Source organism: Oryzias melastigma, linkage group LG8 (genome assembly GCF_002922805.2).
Source record: "Oryzias melastigma strain HK-1 linkage group LG8, ASM292280v2, whole genome shotgun sequence".
Taxonomy (NCBI): Eukaryota; Metazoa; Chordata; class Actinopteri; order Beloniformes; family Adrianichthyidae; genus Oryzias; species Oryzias melastigma.
In genome coordinates, this window is record NC_050519.1 from 23,060,148 (window position 1) to 23,084,876 (window position 24,729).

Below are 24,729 nucleotides of genomic sequence, written 5' to 3' on the forward strand. Positions count from 1 at the left end.
AAAAAAAAAAAAAAACGCAGAAAAACGGAGGAGCCAACATATCAGAAGCTACTCTGAAACTATAGCAATCCCCAGTTTTCAACAGGTGAACCAGAAGAAAATCTACTCGTGTTTACAGAGGAGCCTGGAAAACTTCATCCAGCATGGAATTATTGACTTTTCTGCCACCAACACCTTCCTTCACTTCAGCTGGGTTTTCCTGTTCTTCCCTCAGCTGCAGGACATCTTTAAATAGAAACACGGACACGAAGAGCAAGATGAAGACCAGGAGGAGGAGCAGGACCATCGCTTCCCTTCATCTCAGCATCCATCATGTCCTGACCCAATAAGAACCATGCAGCAGAACCAGCTTATGCAAAAGAACCAACCCCAGTGGCTCTCAATGCAAAGCACAAATACATGATGAACTATTAGTCTGCGCATAAGCATCAGGTGAAAAAAGAATCAACTTCTCTGGAAGTCAAAGGGACTGGAGTATAGAACTCTGGATCTGTTTTTGTTCTATTGGGTCCATATACCGTGGTTAAATGTGTAAAGGATGAATTGAAAATGTACAGAATACATTTTTCTTAGAGTTGATTTTAATAAACGTTATTATCACTTTTTAAATTGTTACATATTTTTACATGTTTTTCAAATGTAATGAGAAAATCTGCTGAAAATAATTCTGCTTCCTTGGTAAATAAAAGTATTTAACTTAACTACAGTTAAGTCAAAAATAAATAAATTCAAATTTAAAGTGTTAATGTTTGTCAAAATGGCAAGATCTTTTTTCAAATGTTCATATGATTATTTTTGGGGGGTTATTCACAGGACATTTAAAAAGAAAAGCAAAATTCCCTTAAAAATTTGAAATAATTTTCTAAAACTAACATTTTTCACTTTAAACTCTTCTGCTAAAAATTCAGATTCCTAATCATATTTATATGTAATTTAGTGTTGAAAACAAAGCACAAAAAAATAAATCAATCAAAATGTATGATCAGCACTTAGGCAACATCTGTGGCAAAATAGAACAAACACATACAAGAAATATCCTTAGAAGATCTTGCAAAAAATGTAAAATATCAAACCAGTATTTTTCTGAAATAAAAAAACGTGTTAAGTTTCTAAATAAATTTTCCATACTAGGCACTAAAGCATAATTTAAACGTTAAATGTGTTTTCAATGTCCTCACACTGTTTTATCTGGTAGATCCTATTCTTTTGTAAAAACATATCTATCCTCGCTGTTTTTCCGACCCACTGCTGACTCCGGATCGTTTGGAGGGGGGCAGCCGGTCTGGAGCTCGTTAGGGCGGGGGGGCACAAACACCGATGCGGGTCAAAGTGCGGGCTCCGTTCTCCATCGTGACCCCTCCACCGTGCAGGCGGGCGCTGAGACCAGCCTCCATTTTGGAGAAACGAGGGTCTCCATTTTGAAACGGGGGAGGACCAAGTCGGCCTCGCGGCTTTCAGACTGAAGCGGGAGCTCAAAAACGCACGGGCGCTGTGCTGTGAGGCCTCGTGCTTCCCGCCTCACCATCGTCCGTGCGGAAAAACATGTTAAAAAGATGTCTAAAAGTCGAAGTGATGGTTTCGACGCCCCGCTCGCGCACTGACTGTGGGAACCGGGCCCGAGCTCTGCTCAGAATGACCCCGGCCGGTGTGTCTGGTGCAGCTGTCGGTTTCGGGACAGTAAAAACGATTAAAACGTGAAAATCTGAGGCGTCTGCCGTCCGAACGTGCTCTTCTCCCGGCAGTGATCCGCCCGCCTCGCCGTATACTGTGGTCGCGCGGCGGGAAGGCTGCAAATGTCTTATTAGGAAAACAAAAACACAGAATCTCGACGCCACAGCAGATACAAACATTAATGACGTTATTATAATTTAAAACAAACCAAGAGCACCCGCGAGGCGGTTAGATCCGGTCTGGGGCTTAAGGCCGCCAAGAGCCACTAAAACCCTAGGCGGTAGTTAGTTAAAGTGCCATTTTGGATCAAAAATGAGTCATTTGTGGCAAAGTTGTTCATTCTAAGAACCTGCGGCGTAAGTGGACATTGGGTGAACAAAAACGAGCGGTGTTTTCAGGCTGAAACTGGTGTCGCTTGACGCCATTAAGGCTCAACCGCCTGCGTCCATGTGAGCAGCCATGTTAGAGCAGACAACGCCCATTTACTACAATGAACAAGGAGTCACGTGAGACACAGCACGCGCGCTTTTGAAGACCTCATTGGCTGATTGAAGGAGGACGTCATCATAGCCACCTGCCCTCTTCTGCAGCTGCTGTCTTGTCGGTTGTGCCGCGTGGCCGCGCATGAAAGGCTGTAGCAGTGTAACCAGAGATAAGACGTAAAGTAGTCAGAGATAGTGAAGTTAGGAGTTTTCACGTAAACAGGAGAAGAGGTGTAGATCCCAATACGTGCGCACGCTCATAGCGAGCGGATTAAAGCCGAACCATTGGCGATGACTCCGCGAGCAACTGTGCACGCGGAAAGCCCAAGTCCTCGGGCGCGCGCTTCTGTTTGGACAGTCGAAGAGGAAAGCGTGCGGGAGACCCGAGTCTGCGCGCCGAGATTTAGAGAAACCGCACGAGTTTTTCAATGGCCGATTGAGACAAAAATAGAGAGGCTGGGGAGAACCGAGTCAGCCGCGCGGGGGGAACTAAAGACAGAAACACTGTCTGAAAACCCAGAGGAAAACAACTGGGGGGAAATGCCAAAGACCAGGAAGTAAACGGGTTGATGACCCAAGAGGTCCTTCACGCATGACACGCACACATTAAACCTGATCAAAATTTAGCAACAAAAACACCAGGAAAAAGAATCCATCTTCCTTTCTAAACTATTTCGTCTTACTTTACTACTGTAAATGTGTTTTAAAGGGAAGAAACTTGTTTGGATGAATTTCTATTTTGGAGACGTCAGTTTCGTGTTAGAAATAAAGAACACATCGTCAGAAAATTTAGTTTGAAAATGTAAACTCAAGGAAAGACTAAATCCACAATACTATAACTGATTTAATCTCCTCAGCTGCTCCCATAATACAAGTTCAGATTTATCAGCACACAGAACGTCTCGTTTACCGAGATATAGAGTTTATAAACCATTTTGGTTGGAGGAGCAATATTTTAATTAATGATAAAAATACATTTTAGACGACTACAAGCTTGTTTTTGTTTCTTCCACCACAAAGCAGCTAATCTAAATCTGCCCAAACAGGGTTTTATTTTTTCTGTGCACTCAACAATACTGTTCAAACTGTACCTGCATCACAAACAAATCATTTCACTGAGTGAAATCAATTCTGCGTTTTTGACGCTAAATGGAAGTCATTGGATTCATTTGGGTCAGGACTAAACTCCTCGGAGCCTCGTGAACTTCAGGGCTGAGTGGATCTGTTCAGCTCCAGAACTGTGCTGCACCTTCAGAGCGATGACCCACCACGGCAGCGCTCTGCAGCTCCGTACGAGGACGACGAGCACGGGGGAAGCTCCTCCTGAGCGCGGAGGGGAGGGACTTCCTGTCTGGGCCGCGCCAGACCGTGCGCGTGTGTTTGACTGAATGGAGGAGTGACGTCATGTCCTCGCTCCCAGAGCAGTCGGTGTGGAAGGGGGTGGGGGCAGCGGCAGCCAATGGAGGCGCGGCGAGCGGAGGGGCCCGTCTCTTCTGCCCACATCTGCAGCCAATCAGCGAGCAGCGCTGCGGCTGCGCTGTTTGAACAGCAGAGGGCCGCGGCGCTGGACGAGCGCGCGGCTCCTCCAGCACGGCGGACCGAACCACCGCCGCGGAGGGTTCCGGGGGTCCACGGAGCTGCCCCTCTGATTCTCTGAACATCTTTACTTTAAAACTGAAACAAAGAGACTTTTCTGCATTCGTTTACATCATACAGGGACCTAATAATAATAAAAAACATCTAATGAATAATTTCTTGATTTATTCAATAAAGGAATGCAGAACATAATCAGGTAAAGCGAAAATATGTGCAAAAACATTTAAAATATGATTTAGACTTTTGACTGAAACGGCTTAGAGACGTGTGGAAATTTCCACACATGAAGACAAAGCTGCACACGCCTGCAGTTCTCACGTGTTCAGCTGAGACTCCGTGAAAGCAGGAGAGAAAGAGAAAAGTCCTCTAAAAAGACGAGAAAAAGCTGAAAATCATTGTTCACTGCCGCTGTATGCTCGTGTTTTTAAGTAAAATGTCCAGATAATTCATTAGCTGTGATTCCTAAAATAAACTTGACATGGACAATAGAAAAAAAACATTTTTTTCATAGAAAAAAAATTACATTTGGTAAATAACTTTTTGTTTTTATTTAAAAAATGTTTAAAACAATTATAGAAAAACATGAAAATGAAAGTCATATGAAAATGTTTTAATCTTTACTAAATTCCAAATTTTCAAAAATACCTAAAAATAAATCATCAAGTGCTTTTTAAGCAATGAGAAATATTTTTTACAATTATGAAACAAAACATACTTTTAAATTTAACTTGAATAAGTTTATTTCACCTTGGTCAAAGTTTGATATATATATATATGTATATATATATATATATATCAAACAGCATAACAAAACATTGACTATTTAATAGAAATGATTAAAATAATTTTAGAGAATGTGTCACTATTACATTTGAGTGTGTAATGCTCCGATGAACTGTGTGTTACCAGACTGAACTGAAGTGTGGAGAAGTTGCATTTTTTATTGTATATTTACCATGAAACTGTCAAACACAGGTGTTACGCTAAATTTAAGAATGTGTTTTATTACAACAGACTTAGTATGAGAAAGTGAAAGCTTTTTCTTTATTGCTAAATTACTAAATTAGAAAAAGAAAAAAAAAAACCCTTTCTGCAGCTTTTGGTTTTGTAAAACTCAAATCATATCCAAGTGAAGCAGAGAGGTGTCCCAAAGGTCTGCATGAAACAGTGGGGAAAGTGAATAGCTGCATCCCCAGATTGACCAAATACCAGGAGCTCCTCTCCTCCTGTAAAGTGTTCCGTCTACAATCAGCTGCAGACCAACGCGTAGAAAGGAGGCATGATTTCAGAGGAGGGGAGACTTGGGAGGACTGGTCAGCCCCCACTGATGGGATGTGCGCTCCAGGTGGAATATGGAGCCAAATCGGGGCCATAAATATTTGAAACCCAAATAAGACATTTTGAAAAAAATATTGGTGTTTGACCCAAAAAAAGGAAGATGTCCAAAACCTTTTGTTATTCTAAAATAAACGTATTATTTTCAGCTTCAAATATTCCGGTTTTAGGTTACAAAACTAAAAAAAAATAAATAAATAAATTTCCAACCTTTTTTTCAGTTTTAAATATTTATTTCACTTTCAACTTATTTTTTTAATCTGAAAATTTCAGTTTCCAAACTTTTGGCCCGTAGTGGGGCATTGGGGCGGGGCTAACACGAAGGACCAATCAAAACCGAAGAGGGTGGTAACTTCAGTCCTTGTGAATTCACCGACTTTGAGAACTGTGGTCATTTCGGTCAGAAAGTAATGATCAGAGTCAGTGAACGCACCGGGACTGAAGCTCATCAATTTCAATTGGTCCTTCATGTTAGCCCCGCCCAACAGGGCCAAAAATTTTGAAACTGAAATTTTCAGATTCAAAACCTAAAAAACAGAACATTTAAAGCTGAAAATAATGACGTTTATTTTAGAATAGCAAAAAGTTTCGGACATTTTACATTTTTTTGGACCAATCACAAATACTTTTTTCAAAGTGTTTTATTTGGGTTTCAAATATTTATACGCCCCAAAATAGCTCCACAGTGGAACACCCACACAGGGTTTTCCTGAAGGCTCCTGACCAGCGTCACCACTGCTGCAGACCCCCTCACACAGCCAGGCTGTGATACGGCACACCCCCTTCAGAGGGGGAGGGAGAAGTGACACACTTTCCTGCTGGGGGAGGGGGCTTCTCCTCATGCATGTTTGCTCGTGCACACACTCAGAGCACATGCCTGTGAGCAGACATGTGACCAGCAGGCTTGGCCTCCATTTTGACTCCTCGGCGGAGTCATGGGGGGGCCGACACGAAGACGAGCGCTCGGATGAAGGTGACGGCAAGACCTTCCAAACACCCCCGCAGCAGACTGCACTGAGCTGCTCAGACACCAGGATGGAGTGGAATCTGCTCTTCTCCGTGGTGGGGGTTCACAGAGCTGACCACATGCCGACCACAGCTCAAGAACACCGCATTTCCCAACATTCCATGTTTGAACTACAGCCGGACAACTCAAGGCGACATTCTTCCTGCATCACGCACACACATGATGAAACGCATCGATTTGAGCCCAAACATATTCAAGTCCCACTGCGATCATCTTTTGATCTGTTTCCAAAGTGTCCCAGTGTTTTTAACTATGATGATGCTGTTTTAGTACAAAATCTAAAAGCTATTGGCTTTCCTCCACTTCCCATCATGCCTTCCAGCCCTCACACTCCCAACCTAACCTTAGCAGTGCAACAAAAATAGCGACCAATATCAGAACTATCCAGCCGTACAGTTTTGATCCGGATTCCAGCTCAGACCAGGAAAACAAAGACGTTCATGGATCTGTTTGACTGTAGGTGGATGATCAGAATGGAGCAGATGTCTATGTCAATGCAACAGGCTTTTTCAGACTATATTTTTTTAATCTGCTCCTGGTTCACATTTGAATACAGAAATTCTCAGAAATACAGTTTCAATCTAAACTTATTGTATTTATAAATGTCTTCCATCATCAGAAAAATGCTTCAAGAACATGTTACAGACACCAAAAACATCATTATCATTGGATTGGGTCCTGAACCCTTTAGCCCCTGAGGCGTCGTCGGAGACATTTAAATACAAAATCCTTAACGTACCGTAACCTTTCAACCGTTAACATGATAATTCCAGCAGATTCTGAAGGAGAAAAGCAGCGCGAGCCGCACAACACAAACATCAACACTGGAGCTGTTAGTGTTGACGTGTTCTTGAAGCATTTATCTGTTGATAGAGGACATATATGAAGAAAAATAAGCATAAAAGTGCATTCATTTACTTTCTATTATAGTTTTCTTAAATAGTTGAGTCAGGAGTAAATAAAAAAAGTACAGTTGTAAAAAGTGTATAGTTGTGACATAGAAAATACTCTGGGTGAGGCCACAGTCTCCCTGCTCTGCTCCATTCTTATCATCTACTTACAGACAAATATATCCACGAACGTCTTTGTTTTCCTCGTCTGAGCTGGAACATGGATCCTGCTGCTCTGCAGAAACTACGTCCAATTTTTTACATTTTGTCTAAAAACAGCATCATCATAATGAAAAGACGACTGGGAACACTGAAAAGAGACCAAAAGTTTGTTGGAGTGAGACTTCAAAAACAAAAGAGTAAGGTGGACTCCATCCTCACTCAAATCACAAACACAGAACCCGAAAAACAGCGTTCTGAGTGACAAGACTCAGACCACATTCCACACTTTATAATAAAGTTTTAATCTTTTACATTTTATTCTAATTTTTTCTTCAAATCAACATTAAAAATGTCACTTTTTTCCTATTATTTTTGTAATAAAACTTTCAAAAACATAAAAATGTATCATATTATTAGTAAAGAAAATATATGTATTTATTTGTTGAACATTTGGAGAATCAGCAACTGCAACAGAGGAACAGTTTCACATTTCTTGAAGAAAACTCCAACATCACGAGCAGCTTGAGCTGAAAGAAACGTTAAAACTGATTATGTTTCGGTCAACTAAACAAAAAATGAAAATAAATGCATACATTTGTGTTATTAGTGCTTAACTATGTTTACTTTCCTCTCTAATGTGACAGCTGACTGTACAAAAAAAGGTGAAAAACGAGCGCCGCTTTTTTTTCTGTGAAATACTCTGCCTAAATGAAAAAATACTTGTTTTTTGTTTTTTTAAAGAAATTCAAAATCAACTACAATACAAGACAGTCCAACAGTAACAACAAGCCAACTGGGAATGAACGTGCAAAAAAAAAATGACAGTAGTCTGGGTAAAAACATATATTTGCTTTCTATGTGAAGATATGTCAGGTACGTAATTCTACTGAAATGATTGCAATTAAAATGGATCAAAGAAGGTCAGGCTGACTGTTGGCTCTCACACAGCCTTTGAAAACTGGACATCTCTGATCTGCAGCAGTGAAAAGCTTTAGTGAATAAAGCTTTCCATCAGTGAGGCAAGAACAGCTTCTGTTCATCCAGAGCCGCGTAGACACGCCCCCCCAAGTACCGCCTTCTCTCATTAAAGATGTCTTCCACTCCAATGAAAATCACAATGTTTGTGTTTTTAACGTGTTCTTTTAGTGTTTTACATCACACCAGAGAACCTGTATGAAATCATTTTAAACTAAAAATGCGTTTTCTGCGAATTTCTTAACTCAAATCGTGTTGGATCTTTAAACCGACGCTAGTAAAAGCTCAGACTGATGACGCACTTACTGAAATGGGCGTGTCACGGTAAGGTGTGCGAGAAACGATGAGGCTTCAAAGCTCATCTGATCCGGCCTCTAGCCCAGAACTGCACGCCTGGATTCATCCAATACAGTTCGACGGTATTTTTGCGCCGCTAATGCTAGCTTGAAGGTATTAGCCCGCGCGCAAACAGAGCTCTCAGCAAAAGGGAGGGGCGGGGCTGCTCAGACCCAACGGCCCCGCCCCCAAGCCAGAACTTTCTATGTAATGAGCTCCTGCATGGAAAAAATAGTAAGAAAACACACAAGATTTTGCAATTCGACTAAAAACTTCACCACTAAAAGACAAAAAAGTCTATTTGGTTGGGACCCAAGGCTTTCAGGATCAAAGAGCCCCCAGGAGGGATTTATTCTGATTAAAAAAACGAAAAATAAAACTTAAATGTGCAAAATCGATTAATATTTGAGGAAGGGTTTTAAATATGAAAATTATTCATTTAGAAGAAAATATTTTTTATTCAGGTATTTTAAGAATGTAGATTAAAAAATGCTGTACTCAAAAACTGATTTTTAAAATTTTAATTGAGCTTTCTATTTCATTAAAAAAAACGGTATTTGGTTTTTAATTAATTAAAAAAAATTTAAAATCTTGTTTGATTTTTTTGCCAAACTGAAATGGAAAAAGAAACTTTAACAGCTTGAACAGAAAATGAAAAGAAGAAAAGAAACTTGATGGATATATGATTGGTTTGAAGCTTAAAGAAGGAATAAAACATGTATATTTAAAGTTTGTAGTTTGACATAAACATTATTTAATGAACAGAATGAGGATCAAAAATAGCAGAAACTGTTTTATTGACTTTATTAAAAGAAAGAAGAATTTATATTTTCATAAACATTTAGATTTAAAAAAAAGCTTACACAAATGATCCCGGGCATTTTTTGTTTGTTTGTTTTCGCAGAATACATCTATTTACAGAAAAAAGATTTAAAACAAAAATGTTTCAAATTATTTTAGCAGAAAAAAGCTGCTACAGAAGGAGGAAGAATGTTTCCTTTGGTCTAAATTATTATTTGACTCAAGGAAAATAAAATAGTAAAATAATGTACTTGAACTTCACAGCAAACTATTTGATCATCGTAAAGACTTCAAGCATTTCTAAGACAACATAATTTACCAGGTTTGAAGTGGTTTCGTTTATCTTTTCTCTAAACCTTCACAAGCTTTTCTCTAAATCAGCACAGAGGAGGTTTTGTCTCATTAGAGCTGCAATCTAGAAATAAAGAAATGATTTTTTAAATGAGTCAAAATCCTTTTGCTCCAAACTCTGGACAATAGAAAACTTGATTTGACAAAAAATAATGGTATAATTGGTTATTTTAAAGTTAAATACGTGTTAATAAATGTAGATTTATGCTCAAAGAATCTGTGGTAGTTTTAGACTTGATGAGGATTTATGAAGATGAACCAACTTGTACTAAGATTCACAGTTTGTTCTAAAACGGTCATTTCCACTTATTACACTAATTATTGTCTCTTTAATTAAAATAACTACAATTAGTTTTATAAGAACTCGAAAACGCAAACCTTTTTCTTAAAACTAGCAAAAGAAATATTTATTTTATTGGGCTGTATGACATTCAATTAGAGGTTTGAACATTTAATCTTATTTTCTTTCTTAGTGCTTGTGTGGAACTCCATGTTTCTAGATTCTGATTTCTTATCAGGTTTAGTCCAAATGCTGCATGGACAGATCATTTACTACTTTCTAGTGAGTTTCTTCCTAGTTTTAGACACACTATTTGCAGTGCAGTTGTAAGTTTTTTATTTTAAGGTATTTATTCAATCTCAAAGCAGCTTTTTCCTCAGCTCTCAGCCTGCTCTTCATCTGTGTGTGGACTAGTGCTGCCACAAACCATTATTTTAATAGTCGACTAATCATATATTATTTTTTTTAGATTAGTCGATGTGCAAAAGTTGATGTAAAACACACATCATTAGCTTTAAATTAACTAAAAATAAAGACAATTAAGATAATAGGTTATTAAACTAGAAAGTAGTTGCTGAAGATACTGAAGCTTTTTGCTGAAAATGGTGACACAATTCACTTTATTTGCTGAAGGGATTTGTTGAAAAGGCAAAAGCTATTTGCAAAATGTTACATTTTTGCTAAAAGACTGGAAGTGTTGTTAAAGAACTATAAAAGAGCTCTGAAGTTGACCTAAATTTCTTAACATTTTGTAGTAAAATTGATTAAAAATCAAGTCGTGACTATTTTAATAGTCGATTAGTCGCCTAATCGAGGCAGCCGTAGTGTGGACTGGTTACAACTCGACTGAAGCAAAGAGCTTCTACCTGTGGATTACCCAACATGCCGCTGGTGGACGCTGTTTTGTGTGGGGGAGAAGGTGAGGTCATGAAGGCTCCAGCCTCACAGCCAAACCACTCCAGCATGTTCTGAGTTAACGTCGCAAAGATCCTCAAGGAGGTGGACCATGACGACACCAAGTCTGTCAGACGGCGAGCAGCAGAACAGGATCCACACAGACCCACATGTGGAACAGAAACTACAGCGTCCCGACAGCAAATCAGAGCGCAGCGTGAAGCCGCCGCCGGCCAATGAGAAACCAGACGGACGTCCTAAAGGTTCCCTCAGCCTCACTCTGAGCTCTGCTGAAAAAATGTCAAGAATTCAGCTCCACTGGCCACTCCACACACACACAGCAGGCTGAGAGCGGAGCGCCTTGAAAAACAGAGCTGCAGTGACTTCATCGGGAAGCTCCAGGATCCTTCAGCAGATGAAACCATCAAAACGTGAGCGCTCTCCTGACGTGATTTACTTCAGGCGTCTGCTCACATGCAAACCTGTGTGGTCATTGTTTTTGAAGTGAAGTAATACAGAAAAATGTCCACCATCAGTTCAGGTTCTACCAGAGGAACCCACACAAGAACCCGACTGAGGAAACAGACAACTCAAGCAGAGCTCCTCCCTTCAGTCTTTAACAAAAACTAACATACTGTTACTTTTCAACTGTTAACACGATGATTCCAGTAGATGGTGAAGGAGAAAAGCGGCGGTTTCCAACGATTTTTTTCCTTCAGAATCTACTGGAATCATCATGTTAACAGTCTAAGTTACAGTAAATCAAAGAACAGAAACACTGAGGGCTGAGTGTCACATGTGGCTCCAGAGCCTCCTGATGGGGTTTTTGCTAATCTTTTTAAGGGTGACTTCACAATACCAATATTTTCTGTCCTGGAAATGTACCCCCCAAAAAAATAATAATAATAATGTGCCTCAATACTCACTAGATTAGCAAATACAGACGATAATGTAATGCGTTTGAACATTTTATTTAAAAAAAGAAAATGCATCTACATATATTCTTAATAAAACATGGTTTTTCTTATATCAATCAGATGTTGGATTGTTGAAATCCTGGCATTTATTGGGTTTTCTTCAGGTAAACAGGTATGGTCATATTTACCATAAAAAAGGAGTGTCGAAATTACGTTAAAACAAGAAACTCAGGATAATCCCAAACTATATAGTCGTTTAGCTAGAGCTGGGAGATATGCCCCTGCCCCCCCCCAAAAAACTAACATTTTTTTCATTCCAAATTCAATTTCAATCAAGTACAAGCTGTAAAAATATTTGAACGTTAGAACAATGCAGCAGTTGTTTTGTGAGCTAGCGCTAGCTTAAGAATCAAATAATACAATCATTCGGCTGTGGTAGCAACAGCGTTCAAACTGGTGTTGCCGTGTGGTTTGATGCTCCAAGTGTGAAATCACAACAACCCCAGTGACCAAAACAGAGGTTTTGACTCAGTAAAAAAAAATGTAATGAAATGTAATTAATGAAAGTTCTCAGGTTTGTCAATTAAGTGAAAAGTCTTTTTGAATAAAGTGAGTTTCAAATGGAAACTTGAAGATTTTGAACTGAAGATCAAGTTAGAATGGTTTAATATTCAGACTGCCCCAAATGAAACTTGATTTCCATTTATAAACAGCTGTGGTTGACATTAAAGTTATGCAATCAGCATCTGTTTCATGATGTGTTTTGGATGCAGGTATCCTGCATGGCCAAGACAATATCAGCTGAGAGGAACCATGTGGGCGGAGTCTAAAGTCTGCTGTTTCATGTATCCAGATGTGCACAGGACCTGGTTCTGTCTGAGGGTGGAGAAAGGCGATTTGGGGACCACGCCCGTTCAGGTTGGGACTTCTGTTCAGATCAGCTGACCTGGAAGTGTTTGGGAGTGAAGATGAGGGGCGGCAGGCGGAGCAGCAGGCTCCACAGAAGGACGGAGTCATGCACAGGCGGAGCCATGTTTCTTTAGACAGGTTCAGACGGGACCGCTGCATCCCAAAGCCCCGCCCACAGCTGCAGCTTTTCACAGCATGCCGCTCTGCAAAAATACAGCAAGGGCTCCAACGAAAGGCTTCTGAGAACCCAGGTAATGGAAACAGGGAGGTTTAACCATACCCCTTCTGACCGGACTGCAGCCGTGACCCTCCGCCCTGCATAGACCACAGTGAGGATGATCATGTTTCAGACCAAATAAAACAGACTAGAAGTATCTAAAACGGACTGAAAAATGTCCTTCCCACGACAAATGTATAACCCAGTGCACCAACTATCGGTCATAGTCTCGTTTCCTCTAACGAGTACACATTCAGATATCCATATACACACTCAAATTATTACACAGCGAAATATATAGCTAAAAACATACACAGGGAACGTCCCACACTCATTTGTCACGTATAAACACTCAGATTCCATTTCAATCGTATTGGTCCAAATGCATCACTACACCACTCATGTTTATTCATTCATCTTCTTGTCCGCTTCTTCCCTTTCGGGGTCGCGGGGGTGCCGGAGCCTATCCCGGCTACTGATGGGCGAAGGCGGGGTACACCCTGGACAGGTCTCCAGTCTGTCTCAGGGCCTCAATCACACACATTCACTCCCACATTCACACCTAGGGACAATTTAGAGTCACCAATGAACCTATGAAGCATGTTTTTGGACGGTGGGAGGAAGCCGGAGTCCCCGGTGAAAACCCACGCATGCACGGGGAGAACATGCAAACTCCACACAGAAAGGTCCCAGCCGGGATTTGAACCGGGGCCTTCTCGCTGTGAGGCAAGAGCGCTAACCACTGCGCCACCGTGCAGCCCGCATGTTTATCATATTCAGAAATATATCACAGTTTATCTTTGTTCAGTATTTGTACATATTTATCACTCATCATATTTCTATATTTGTTCCTGAACTCCTTTATGTTTGGAGACTGTCTAAAGTGTAACTTGGTTATGTTCCAGTTTAGCCTCATATGGATACACAAAACTATTTTTGGCTGAAGGCCTAACAAACGTATCTTTTCTCCCTGAAATGATGTATTTTTTCTCTTTAATGAATAACTTTTGTAACTTTTTTTTATTTTTGTAAAGACATCTAAAGGGTTATATTTGTTATTTTCCCAGTGAACACTGGTCGTCTTTTAGCGGTTGCTTCCTCTAACAACCACTAGAGGAGCTCCATCCGAACTATTTCCTATTGACAGCGGCAGAAGAAGTGTCTTCCAAAACAAACATGGAAGAGAATCTGATTGTTTTCCTCTTAAACTTTGACAATTTTCTTGGCTTACCAGATTAGTATTTTTCTTTTTTATTTTCTTTAGCTATGCTGGGCTTGGCAACTTGGCAGTTCTGAAACGTCAGACTTTTCTCCTAAAGGTGCGACTGAAATATGGTTTTCTTCTTCTTGATTAGACAGTTTTTGCTCTTTCGGCTCATACTCCACTGCGACTTAATACTCCGGAACATACCGTATTATCTGCAAGTAATCACAATATGAAGTGACAGGCAAAATTGTACATTTCAAACTTTTATTCTTAACCCTTTGGAACCTCAGCAACTAGAAATAAGAATTTCTCTCCTCGGAGCACTGCTGTCCATTTGACATTTTTCCTGGAATTCTGTTGTTTCTTTTGTTTTCCAGGTTTTCTTTTTTCTTATAAATGTTCAACTTTGTGTTTGTGAAAAACAATGAAAGAACAATTTATAGTAGAAGTTGACCCAGCTGGATTTCAGGTCGGTTGGGCTGGAATCTGCTCTCAGGTGGAGGCGTGTCTGTCCACTCTGAACTGCTCGTCTCTTGTAACGTCAGCGGGCGGAATTTTCACAGTGAACCGCAGACTTACCACAGTGTTTAGACAATACTGATGCCTACTATTGTAGAAAAATGAGTCCCAAAAAACCTATTCCAAAAATAAATAAAGATCGGTTTCCTTGTTGTTGGATTTCTGATAGCAGACAGCTCCGTTTGGCTCTGGCCTGTCTGGATGAACACAGAGCTGATATTCTGCAATGGTAAATAGTTTTTCACTAATTAAATGAAATGGAATAATTTGCCAGAAACCCTGCATTAGCAGTTAGCTCTTCAAGACTCCTCCTAGTGATGGGTGATACCGATAGCTTTTTACATAAAATATTTGATACCAATACCCATTTCTGGTGATTTCTTACTGGTGATTTTTTTTTTCCTCAATCATATTTTTTATTCTAAAAACATCCTGCAAGGTAACAACTATTGTGTGAGGTTAAAACAGAAAAACAGTTCTAAAAATCACATAATCACACCACTGTGTTGTCAAAGCACCACTAACTATATTTGTATTAGTGCTGTAACAAAATTATTTTAACAGTCGACTAATCACTGATTATTTTTTCCTATTGGTTGACTAATCGGGTCATGCCCAGACTGGATGTAAAGCACAGATCTTAACCATTATTACCTTTAAACTGATGATGCTAGTGCTGATAGCTGAAGATGCTGAAATTGAAAGCTGAAGTCACTGAAGTTGATAGCTGAAAAGGCTGAAGCTGATAGCCCTCTAAAATATTAATTAAATGCAAAATTACCATAAAAATCTGAAAGAAACCTAAGTTACCCAAAACAGCTAGCATGTAGCTAAACTATATTAGCTAAACTACAAATAAACTTATAAAAACCTTAATAAATGACAAAATAGTCCAAAAAACTAAAAGAATGTCATTATAACTTTCAACCTTACTACACTCTGACTTCATATAATATAAAGCAACGACTATTAAATTAATCGACTATTTTAATAGTCAATTATTCGTCGATTGGTCGTGGCAGCTCCAATTTGTATCCATTGTAAGATCGCTCCAAGTGGTCTCTAACCCTTTAACACCAGAGCTTCAGTCTTTATGATCTTTGATCTACTCCTTCAGAATCTACTGGAATTATCCTGTTAATGCTTCAAAAATTACAGTTTGTTATAGATTTTGTGTTTAAGCATCACGAGGAAGACATTAACAGATTCATATTTGGAGTGGAACAGGGAGACTTTTCCCACCATTTCAGTTGCTGCGTCACAAACCCCGGCTTTCTCAAACCGAACGGTTTCTTCTGATCCAACACAATTTGAGTAAAGAAATACTCAAACGCAGTTTTGACCTGAAATTAAAGTTTAAAACACCATTTTTGTTGGAGTGAGTGTCTAACAGTAGCACCGTTTCTGGACACCTGACTGATAGAGCAGATCAGTTTGCTGTGGGTTGGGGGGTCTTCCAGCACAAAACACTGGAGTAACTCACCTGTGTTGAAAAATAGTCCGAAATGATCAAAGCACTTTTAGTTTTGCATTTATTCATTGGTAATCAAAACTGTACATAGAGTAGTCGATAGCAAAACTGGTGATGTAGAGGTAGGGCTGGGAGATAAAACTAACAATTAACTTTATCAAAATCGCAAATAAGTCTTTCGCAATGACTTATTTTGAAAGGCCTGAAATTAACACACCATTTTCTCCTCTTCTGACAGTAAAAGTTACTGTTAGTCCCCACATGGCGAGTAAATGCTTGCATCTAATTAGTTATGTTAATGAGCTCTTCTTTTGGTGAATTTCTTTTGTCTTCTCATGTACCGTCAGCAGGCTAGGTAAACAAACACACCCACCGCAACACCCACCGTACCGCTGCAGTCACTTCACCTGTGTGGCATTTAGGACACGCTGCAATTTTAACAGGATTCAGTCAGAACCGGAAGATAAAGCTGCTTCACTCAAGTCATAAAAGATGTTGATATGGAGACAGTGCTGTTGTTAGACGCTAATGCTATGATGCTAATGCTAATGCTAATGTGCTGCTCCGCATTTCTCCTTTATGTAAACAAGGACCAGTTCATAGTCTGACAGTATTTTCATGGACCGGTGTTTAAGACAATGTCTTTTGAATCGTATTTAATAAAAACTGTTGTTTTCTCCACTGTACATTAACAGCGTCTGTAGCAATACAGAGCCGGTGTTCCATGGAAAACTGTGACCTGTCAGATGTTGTTCTGAGCCCGCCCTGTTAAAAGATGCCTGATGCAAAACTTTGTTTTCAGACATTTGTTTTAATAAAATGTGGTCACCTGGAGGCAGAATTAGGATATCTCTCATAAATCTGTCTTTGTTTTCGCAACACTTTTGAATTTAAGATGACAGTAAAAATGTGCTCATGCCATTTATAAATTACATTTATGCCATTTCATTTTCTTAAAACAAAAAAAGGTGACACCAAGCATGCTCAATCTCAGACTGAAATAAATTATAATTCTGGAGCAAAACAACAAACTTCAGACCTGCAGAGCAGCAAGTCTAAACCAGGGGGGTCAAACTCAGTCACACAGGGGGACAAAATCCAAAACACACCTTATGTCGCGGGCCGAACAGGAGAAACATTTATTGAACACACCAAGACTAACATTTTAAAACCGTAACTTTTAAACATAAATATGGATTAAAAAAAGGCTTTATTTAAACCTTAAATAACTTTCAATATTTTACTCTCCATCAAAATATATTCTGTCAAAATATATTCTGTCAAAATAATACCACTTTGAAATAAGTACAAGATAACATCGGGTCATTAACAACAATAAAATAAAATGATCTGGAGGGCCAGATAGAATCACCTGGAGGGCCAGATCTGGCCCCCGGGCCTCGACTTTGACACATGTGGTCTAAACTATTCAATTCATTTCAGTTTTATTTATATAGCCCAATATCATGATGCAGTTGTCTCAGTGGGCTTACAAGACATAAAGTCAGTCATAAAATATAAACAGTAGCTGGTTGCTAAACTAACTAAGTTAACCTGTCATTCCTGCACGTAGACCGTCCTTCTCGGTGAGGAGAAACTACGAGAACAATTCTGAAAACTGGCTTTTAGTTCCCAACTTATTCACTGGATCTTGATCAAATGTTTGGGAATTTTGTGTTTGTTCTGTGAAGCTTGAAAACATGATCATTTATTTGTAGAATTTTTTGTTTTTAATGGGACTGATCGAACAGTTTAGTGTTCTGTTTTTATTATTTTCTCTTTTGAAACTTTAAAGATTTTTCTTTAATTTTTAATTAAGTTTGCAATATATATGCCCTTTTTTAATTTTTTATGGGGGGGGGGGTCATGTTCCTGTTAGGTTAAAAGTGTGAAATCATTATTTAAATCTAAACAACCTGCTGATTTGCACATTTTTGTTAAGAGCCACAGAGCGTTTAAATTTGACAAATATAGTTATTTGATTTATTTTATGATATATAACATTATCGCACAAAATAAAAGAAATGAAAAAAAATCTATATCGCAAAATTAAAGAATCTTATTTCGCCCAGCCCTAAGCATAGCTATCTGTGTTGGTTATATCCCATTATTAACTCATTCTGAAGCCAAATAATTCATTTAAACATACAAGTTGTTTTTCTTGTAAGATAAATATTAAAATAATTTAATTTTACAGTTTTGTATTTACAGTTCATACATGTTTACACAAAGAACAGTTTCATTTAAAACTTATTTTCCCAGAATTAGCCCAACAATAAGTCGTCAAGAATCCATTTGAGAGTTCAGGTTTGTGTTTTCCCACCAGCAGAACTTACATGTGATGAGCAGTCGTTTGCCTTTTATTTGGTAGTTTTATTTCTGCGTCCTGCTAAAGGGGTGGAAGACAGCAGTTTGTGTTCACATCACCTCTTCTGGAGCAGCGCCATGCTCAACATGTTGCCATGGAGATGGTAGCAGAGTAACCAGCAGCGCTTCTGAGAGGGAACTGAGCAGGAAACGCAGACAACATGATGACGGGACAAACAGGAAGTGCAACCAGGCACGAGGGGGTCCTGTTGACCCCCTCGAGACCCGCCAGAGCAGGCCGCGGGGGCGTCAGAGTTTCTACATGACTGAAACCTGTTGGATCAAATTTGAACAGGAGAACGCCGTGGCTGTGCACACACACAGGAACCCTCGGGCCCCAACCAACAAGCCTCCACCCTCCTCTCTTTGTCTTCATCCCGATTGCTGCCGCGCCCCTCCCCCCACGCCTGTGTGTGCGCCTCGCACACCCCCAGATGTGCGCGTGCGCGGCGTGTTTGTGTTGAGGGTAAGAGCAGTCGACGGACGGCCGCTTCAGAGGAACAATCGGAGCGGCGGGGTGGAGGAGGGGAGCCCAGGAGGGCTTCTTAAAGAGACAGCCCCCGTTTCTCCCATCATCCATCCATCCATCCATCCATCCATGCTCGCTTCCCGTCCTCGTTTTCCTTCCTCTCGGGAACAATAGCTCTTTGTCATCACTTCCTTCCTCCAAATTTCTCCTCCCACGCCGTTCTTCTTCATCACCTCTCCAGCTTACTGAGCAGAACCAGGCTGCTTGTTCAACTCTGGAAGAAAACTTTGAGCCCAGCGGACTTAAAACACCAGAGATCTGCGTCAGACATCTAGAACGAGAAGGAACCGTTTAGATCAGGAGTGTCGAACTCAGTCACAGAGGGGGCCAAAATCCAAAACACACCTTAGATCGTAGGCCGAACAGGATAAACATCTATTCAATACTCTAAAACTACATTTCTAAAACTTTAAAAACATAACTTTTTAGCATAATTATGAACTAGATATATAGTGTTATCACCTGCGATAAAGCTAGTGTGAATGCTGTAAGCTGAATTTGGCCGCTGAAGATAATAAAATATTAGCTAAATGCCAAATTAGCCTAAAAAAATAAACAAAAAAATAGGTTAGCCAAAACAGCTAGCATGTAGCTGAAAAAAAATAGCAAAACCTCAAAATAGCCTAAAAAACTGAAAAAAGACTAATTAGCTGAAACAACTAGCATGCAGCTGAAATATTAGCTCTCTAAAAATATTAAACTATAAAAATATTAGCTAAACTCTAAATTAGCCTAAAAAGCTGAAAAAGCCTAAATTAGCCAAAACAGCTAGTGTGTAGCTAAAACATTAGATCAATTTCAAAATAGCCTAAAAAATGTAGTCAAAATAGTCAAAAAGCTAGCAGAATTACAGTTTTTTGAAAACTGTAACTTTTTAACATAATCATGAATAATAAAAAAGGCAGGAATATTATTCCAGAACAAATCAACTTAAACCTTAAATAACTTTCAGGATTTTACTCTCCATAAAATATATTTTGTCAAAATTATACTAGTTAGAAATTAGCGCAAGATAACATCAGGCCATTAATAACGATAAAATAAATGATCGGCCCGACGTTGACTTATGTTGTTTAGAAGAACAGAACATCCGTCTCTGCAACGATATCTGCTTAAATGTTCAGACGGCTAATTCCCATTTTACTCACAAAAACTCAAATTCAGCCGACAGCAATGCTTTCAAGGAGCAGGAAAATGAAAGCTTTCAGTCTGCAGGGACATTGTTTTGTTTACCCCACTTTGATTTCCCAAAACAAAGATTTTTAAATCGTTCAATCTACTCCATGGTTGGTTGAGGGTGTAGAAAAGTGGGCGGGGTCAGAGAGACCACTGACCTGCAGGAAACCTTTTAAACAACCTCCTCTAAACCAGAATTTTCAATGTGTTTACATTAATTAGGACCCAAACCGGTTTAAGTGATCTGAGACGAGCTTTGACCCACTTCCAGCAGAAAGCTGCAGAAACCCGAGTCCCTCAGAAAAAGACATGGAGGAATTGTTAGTAAATCTGAAGGAAAATCTGGAGAAATCAGAAACACGGGTCTCCAGCCAAAACAACCATTCAATGAAAGAGTTCTAAAAACTGCTTCCCAAAGTGGTTTGAAAAAAAAAAAAGGTGAAACATTTATTACATTTTAAACAAAGAAAATTAGCTTTGTTTCTTATTATTTTTATGTGATTTTATTATAATTAAACAGACAGTTTAAAGTAAACACACTATGAATTATGCATTAGGTTCTCCATATTTACAGAAAAAACCAAAGTGTTCAGATTCACGCTATGATTTGATATTACATATTCAAATCCAGAATGATCTGGATAATTGGAAGTAAAGAGTAAAAAGATTACTTTAAGACTTCACTGACGAAATATCAAACATCTGTGCTGAGCAGGATTCCCGTTTATCAGCCCTTTCCGTCCTTTCTACAAGTTTTCACATCTTGTTCCATCAGAACTGTTGGAGAACAGAACAGGAGGACATCCGCCCACAACCAGCCGACCACGGCGACATTAACCGGAGATCAGAGATGAGCCTCAAGCCTTTCCAAAGATCCTGAAACTTAGTCCAACAAAACGCCGTTGTGTGGTGTGTTCTACCGCCTTTGGTTTGTCATGATTCAGTCCAGGAGTAATCTGAACACAGCGGCGTTCTCCTCCACGCCGCCTGAGCCCAGCGATCGCTGCCGTTCATCACAATCCTGGATGTCAGTAAACCAGCCCAGACTTGAGTCCAGTTCTCCTGGTGCCGCTCGCTGCCGGAGCTCCGTGGAAATGCTGGCTCAGTGTGGGGAGGGTGGCAGTTCGCCAAGGGACGGAGGAGAGCAGGAGAAACGGAGGCTGTGTTCCAGAAAAGGACACACCACCACTGAGGGGGCGGGGCCTGCTGGGAGTGAGAGAGAGGACCAATCGGCGGCTTCGTGACAGCGCCCAGCAACCACTCACAGGCACCGCGGCTACACGATTGGTCACACCCCCTCTGCGCGTCCCCACCCACTCGCCCCTCCCCCACCCTGCTCAGCCACAGAGGAAATCCAGGCAGAGCCGGAGCCGCCCGCTCCCAGCGTGAGGGACACAGAACCAGCTCACACGTTTGACCCACCGCAGTTTACAGGAAACCAGGCCCCCACCAACATGGCTCCAGCACAGAGACGCCGGGGTTTCAGAACCAGAACCAGGAGTCCGTCCGAGTTAAAACAGAGACGCATATGTTCACAGGAAGCCTGCAAAGGGAATTCTGATCACCTACAGCATGTGGACCGGACCCGGATCACTGACAGATGACAATGAGGCATGGTCCAAAATCAAAACTGCCTTTGCAAAGTTTCAGAATTCTAATGTGAAAACTCCAAATACATTAAGACAAACACTTTAATATTTTCCAAAGATCCCTAAACCCAGAACCTTCTGTCTGAATTACAGCAGGAGAGGAACCACTGGACCACCTCTGACCTGCTTCTAAGGTTCAAATGTAAACCAGCCTGAACAAATGAAACCCAGGAAGAACCAGAAAATAGTCAATCTGGCTTTTTGGATAATTAATAATTGTTTTAAACTGACATTGAAGAACCAAAGAGCTGACAGATTTATTTAGCTGTTCATTAAATAAATTTGGGCATTTTTCTCACTTTAACTTTATAAAAGGTAAATAATTCTGACGAAGGAAATACCTATAAAATCTGTAAAAAAAAAAAAAAAAAAAAAAAGGATTATAAAAACATTTTTTTAATCCCAACAGGAGCTCCTAATGTTCAGGAGACAACGGTTTCCTTTAGCTTGGAAACCACCATGCTCACATCTGCTGACCTCACAGCTCTGCAGGTGAAGGACCACAAGAAGACCAGCAAAACCATGAAGGTCCTCCGTCTGACCTCCAACACGGTTCCTCACAGGAAGGACACATGTTGGGTTTCACTGTAAATACTCTGTTATTCTTCTTTTAATTTAAAATAGCCATAAAACATCTTAGCATACCAGCAGACCACTAAAAGCTATAAAATGGATGTGCTTCATTTAAAATAATGTGTCAAAGTCAAGGCCCAGGGGCCGGGTCCGGCCCTCCAGGTAATTAAATCCGGTCCTCCAGATCACTTATTTTATTTTTTTTAATGGTCTGGTGTTTTTCTTATTTCTAACTTGTAAAATGTTGACAAAATATGCTTTTATAGAGAGTAAAATATTGAAAGTTATTTAACCCTTTACCGTAAGTGACGTTTAAGCACAAAATCTTGAACATACTGTAACTTTTCAACGCTTAACGTAGTTCCAGTAGCTTCTGAAGGAGAAAAGCGGCGCGAGCAAGTAAAGTAAATCAAAGAACATAAACACTGGAGCTCCGGTGTTAAAGGGTTAAAGTTTTAAGTTAAATTAATACTCTGGAATAATATTCCAGCCTGTTTTTATTAATAGTAAAGTTAAAAAGTTACGGATTTAAAATTCTAAATGTGTTGTTTTAGTGTTCAATAAATGTCGGTCTACAACCTAAGATGTGTTTTGGATTTTGGCCCCCTGTGTGATTGAGTTCGACACCCCTGATGGTAAAGGAACCATTATTTAATTAAGAAATGTTTAAGTAAAGAAAATATTTCTGGCAACAAACCCCGTCTTTAATGGCGTCTACACTCTGGAGCGTTTTTCCGTTTCAGGCAGCGTTAACCTGCCTGGACCCTTTGAAGCCGGCGCTCCTCTGCAACACTATGGATCCTATACGGTTTTCCTCTAAAGAGCCCCCCCTCCACACACAGAGCCCTTCCCTTCGTCTACATCCACATTCCAACTTTCTTGATCAACGCCAACATTCAGTTTTCCACCCGCAATAACGCAACAACCATACCACCCCCACCCGCAAAAGGCATGGTCGGGGTCAAAGGTCGGGCTTGGCCCCGCCCACTTGAAGCTGATAGTGTTGAGCCATGATGGCAGAAAGAGCAGATTCAACCTTTATTCTGCAGAAAGAGAAACGACCCCTCCCCCAACTATGAGGCTGGCTGCTCTGAAACGCCCCCACCAGCAACACACACTCAGCTCCCATTTCAGAAACAGTTCTGGATTCTTGACCCGAGCCCGGTGCTCTGGTCCAATTACTGCAGGAACCCTCCATTTGCACACAGGCGGGAACCAGAACCGCTAATGAAAGCAACAACAGCCGTAGTTCAGGCATTGACCCACACTCACCTACAGTAGGAATTCTGGAAGTGTGGACAAAAAGAGCACACAACCAACCCTGCAGCTCTAATGGAGAAAAGCCCCAGATAAAAACGGTTTTTGACAGAAAACAGACACACAGCTGAAGGACGGGGTCATACACACCACTACACCTCACAAGAGGACGACTGGGGTCAGCAAATGCAACAACTCCAGCTGAACAGGTGGAATCGTGCAGCAAAAATCTAAAATCTAAATTAATCCAGACATTGGAAAAATTCAATCCAAACACACACAAAACTGTCAAATCCGAAAAAACAGGCTAACACACTGCTAGATTTTACAAATATATATATTAATAAAAACATAATTTCTGTGAAAGTAGCTTTTTTTAGCATTACTTCAATAAGAAAGGGTGTGTCACAGTGGGCCCACAATGCATTGCAGCGGTAACGAACGCACCCATGTAAAGGAAATCTAACGTTTTCTTGGATATTTTTTCGTATGTTTGAGCAACATTAGACAGTGGAGAGAAATGAATGCTACCTGAACAAAAATACCAAATCATTTGGACAAATACCTCCTGTGGAAATGCCCACGCGGCAACCACGACCGCCGAGTCATAGCGTGGGGGCCATTTTCAGAAAGCCCCTCCGTACAGGCGAGGCGAGCTTCGCCATTTTACTGTTCCCGACTAGACCGCACGCGGGGAACCCCTTATAAATTGAGCCCGGTGACCAGGCTGGGGCAGGTGTGGGCCTCCCGCGTGACCCGGCGCCATCACAACAAGTCACAGCAGATGGAACACGTGACCGCCCACTGCCACGTCGGTCCCCCATGTTAGGCTTCACGTGAGCCGCTGCACGCGCCCGTTAAGCCTTGCTTTTTGTGCTAACGGGCGCGCGCACAAATAATATTCAAACCAACCTTTATTCACAGGGGGAAAAAACAAGCACAGAAAGCTTCAGTGAGCTCGCGGAAGGACCACGCGCGAAACAGTGAAGACAAATGGCGGTGCAGCGCGCGGGGCTCATCGCGAATCTGTGCCAAAGGTTACGAGCAGACGGAATGGCCTACAAGAGAATGTAGTGGTTCTGGACTGGAGCGGGTTCGACCCAGAGGCACAAGGGAAACCAGGGTTTCCATGCCAGGG

At 40.6% G+C, this 24,729-nt stretch overlaps 1 protein-coding gene across 5 annotated transcripts in view; it reads right to left on the bottom strand.

Annotated features, from left to right (window-relative positions):
* igf2bp1 (insulin-like growth factor 2 mRNA binding protein 1) overlaps positions 1-24,729 on the bottom strand; it is a 50,642-nt gene that overhangs the window by 24,292 nt on the left and 1,621 nt on the right. The window contains exon 1 of one of the 5 annotated variants that reach the window (XM_024272168.2): positions 24,157-24,400. The exons of 3 other annotated variants lie outside the window; for them this stretch is intronic. In XM_024272168.2, coding sequence (XP_024127936.1) covers positions 24,157-24,200 — 44 coding nt within the window. In that variant the 5' untranslated portion in view covers positions 24,201-24,400. Of the gene's footprint in view, positions 1-2,207; positions 2,319-24,156; positions 24,401-24,729 lie in introns of those variants that run through there. One more of the 5 variants, XM_036213379.1, reaches the window with a different exon arrangement.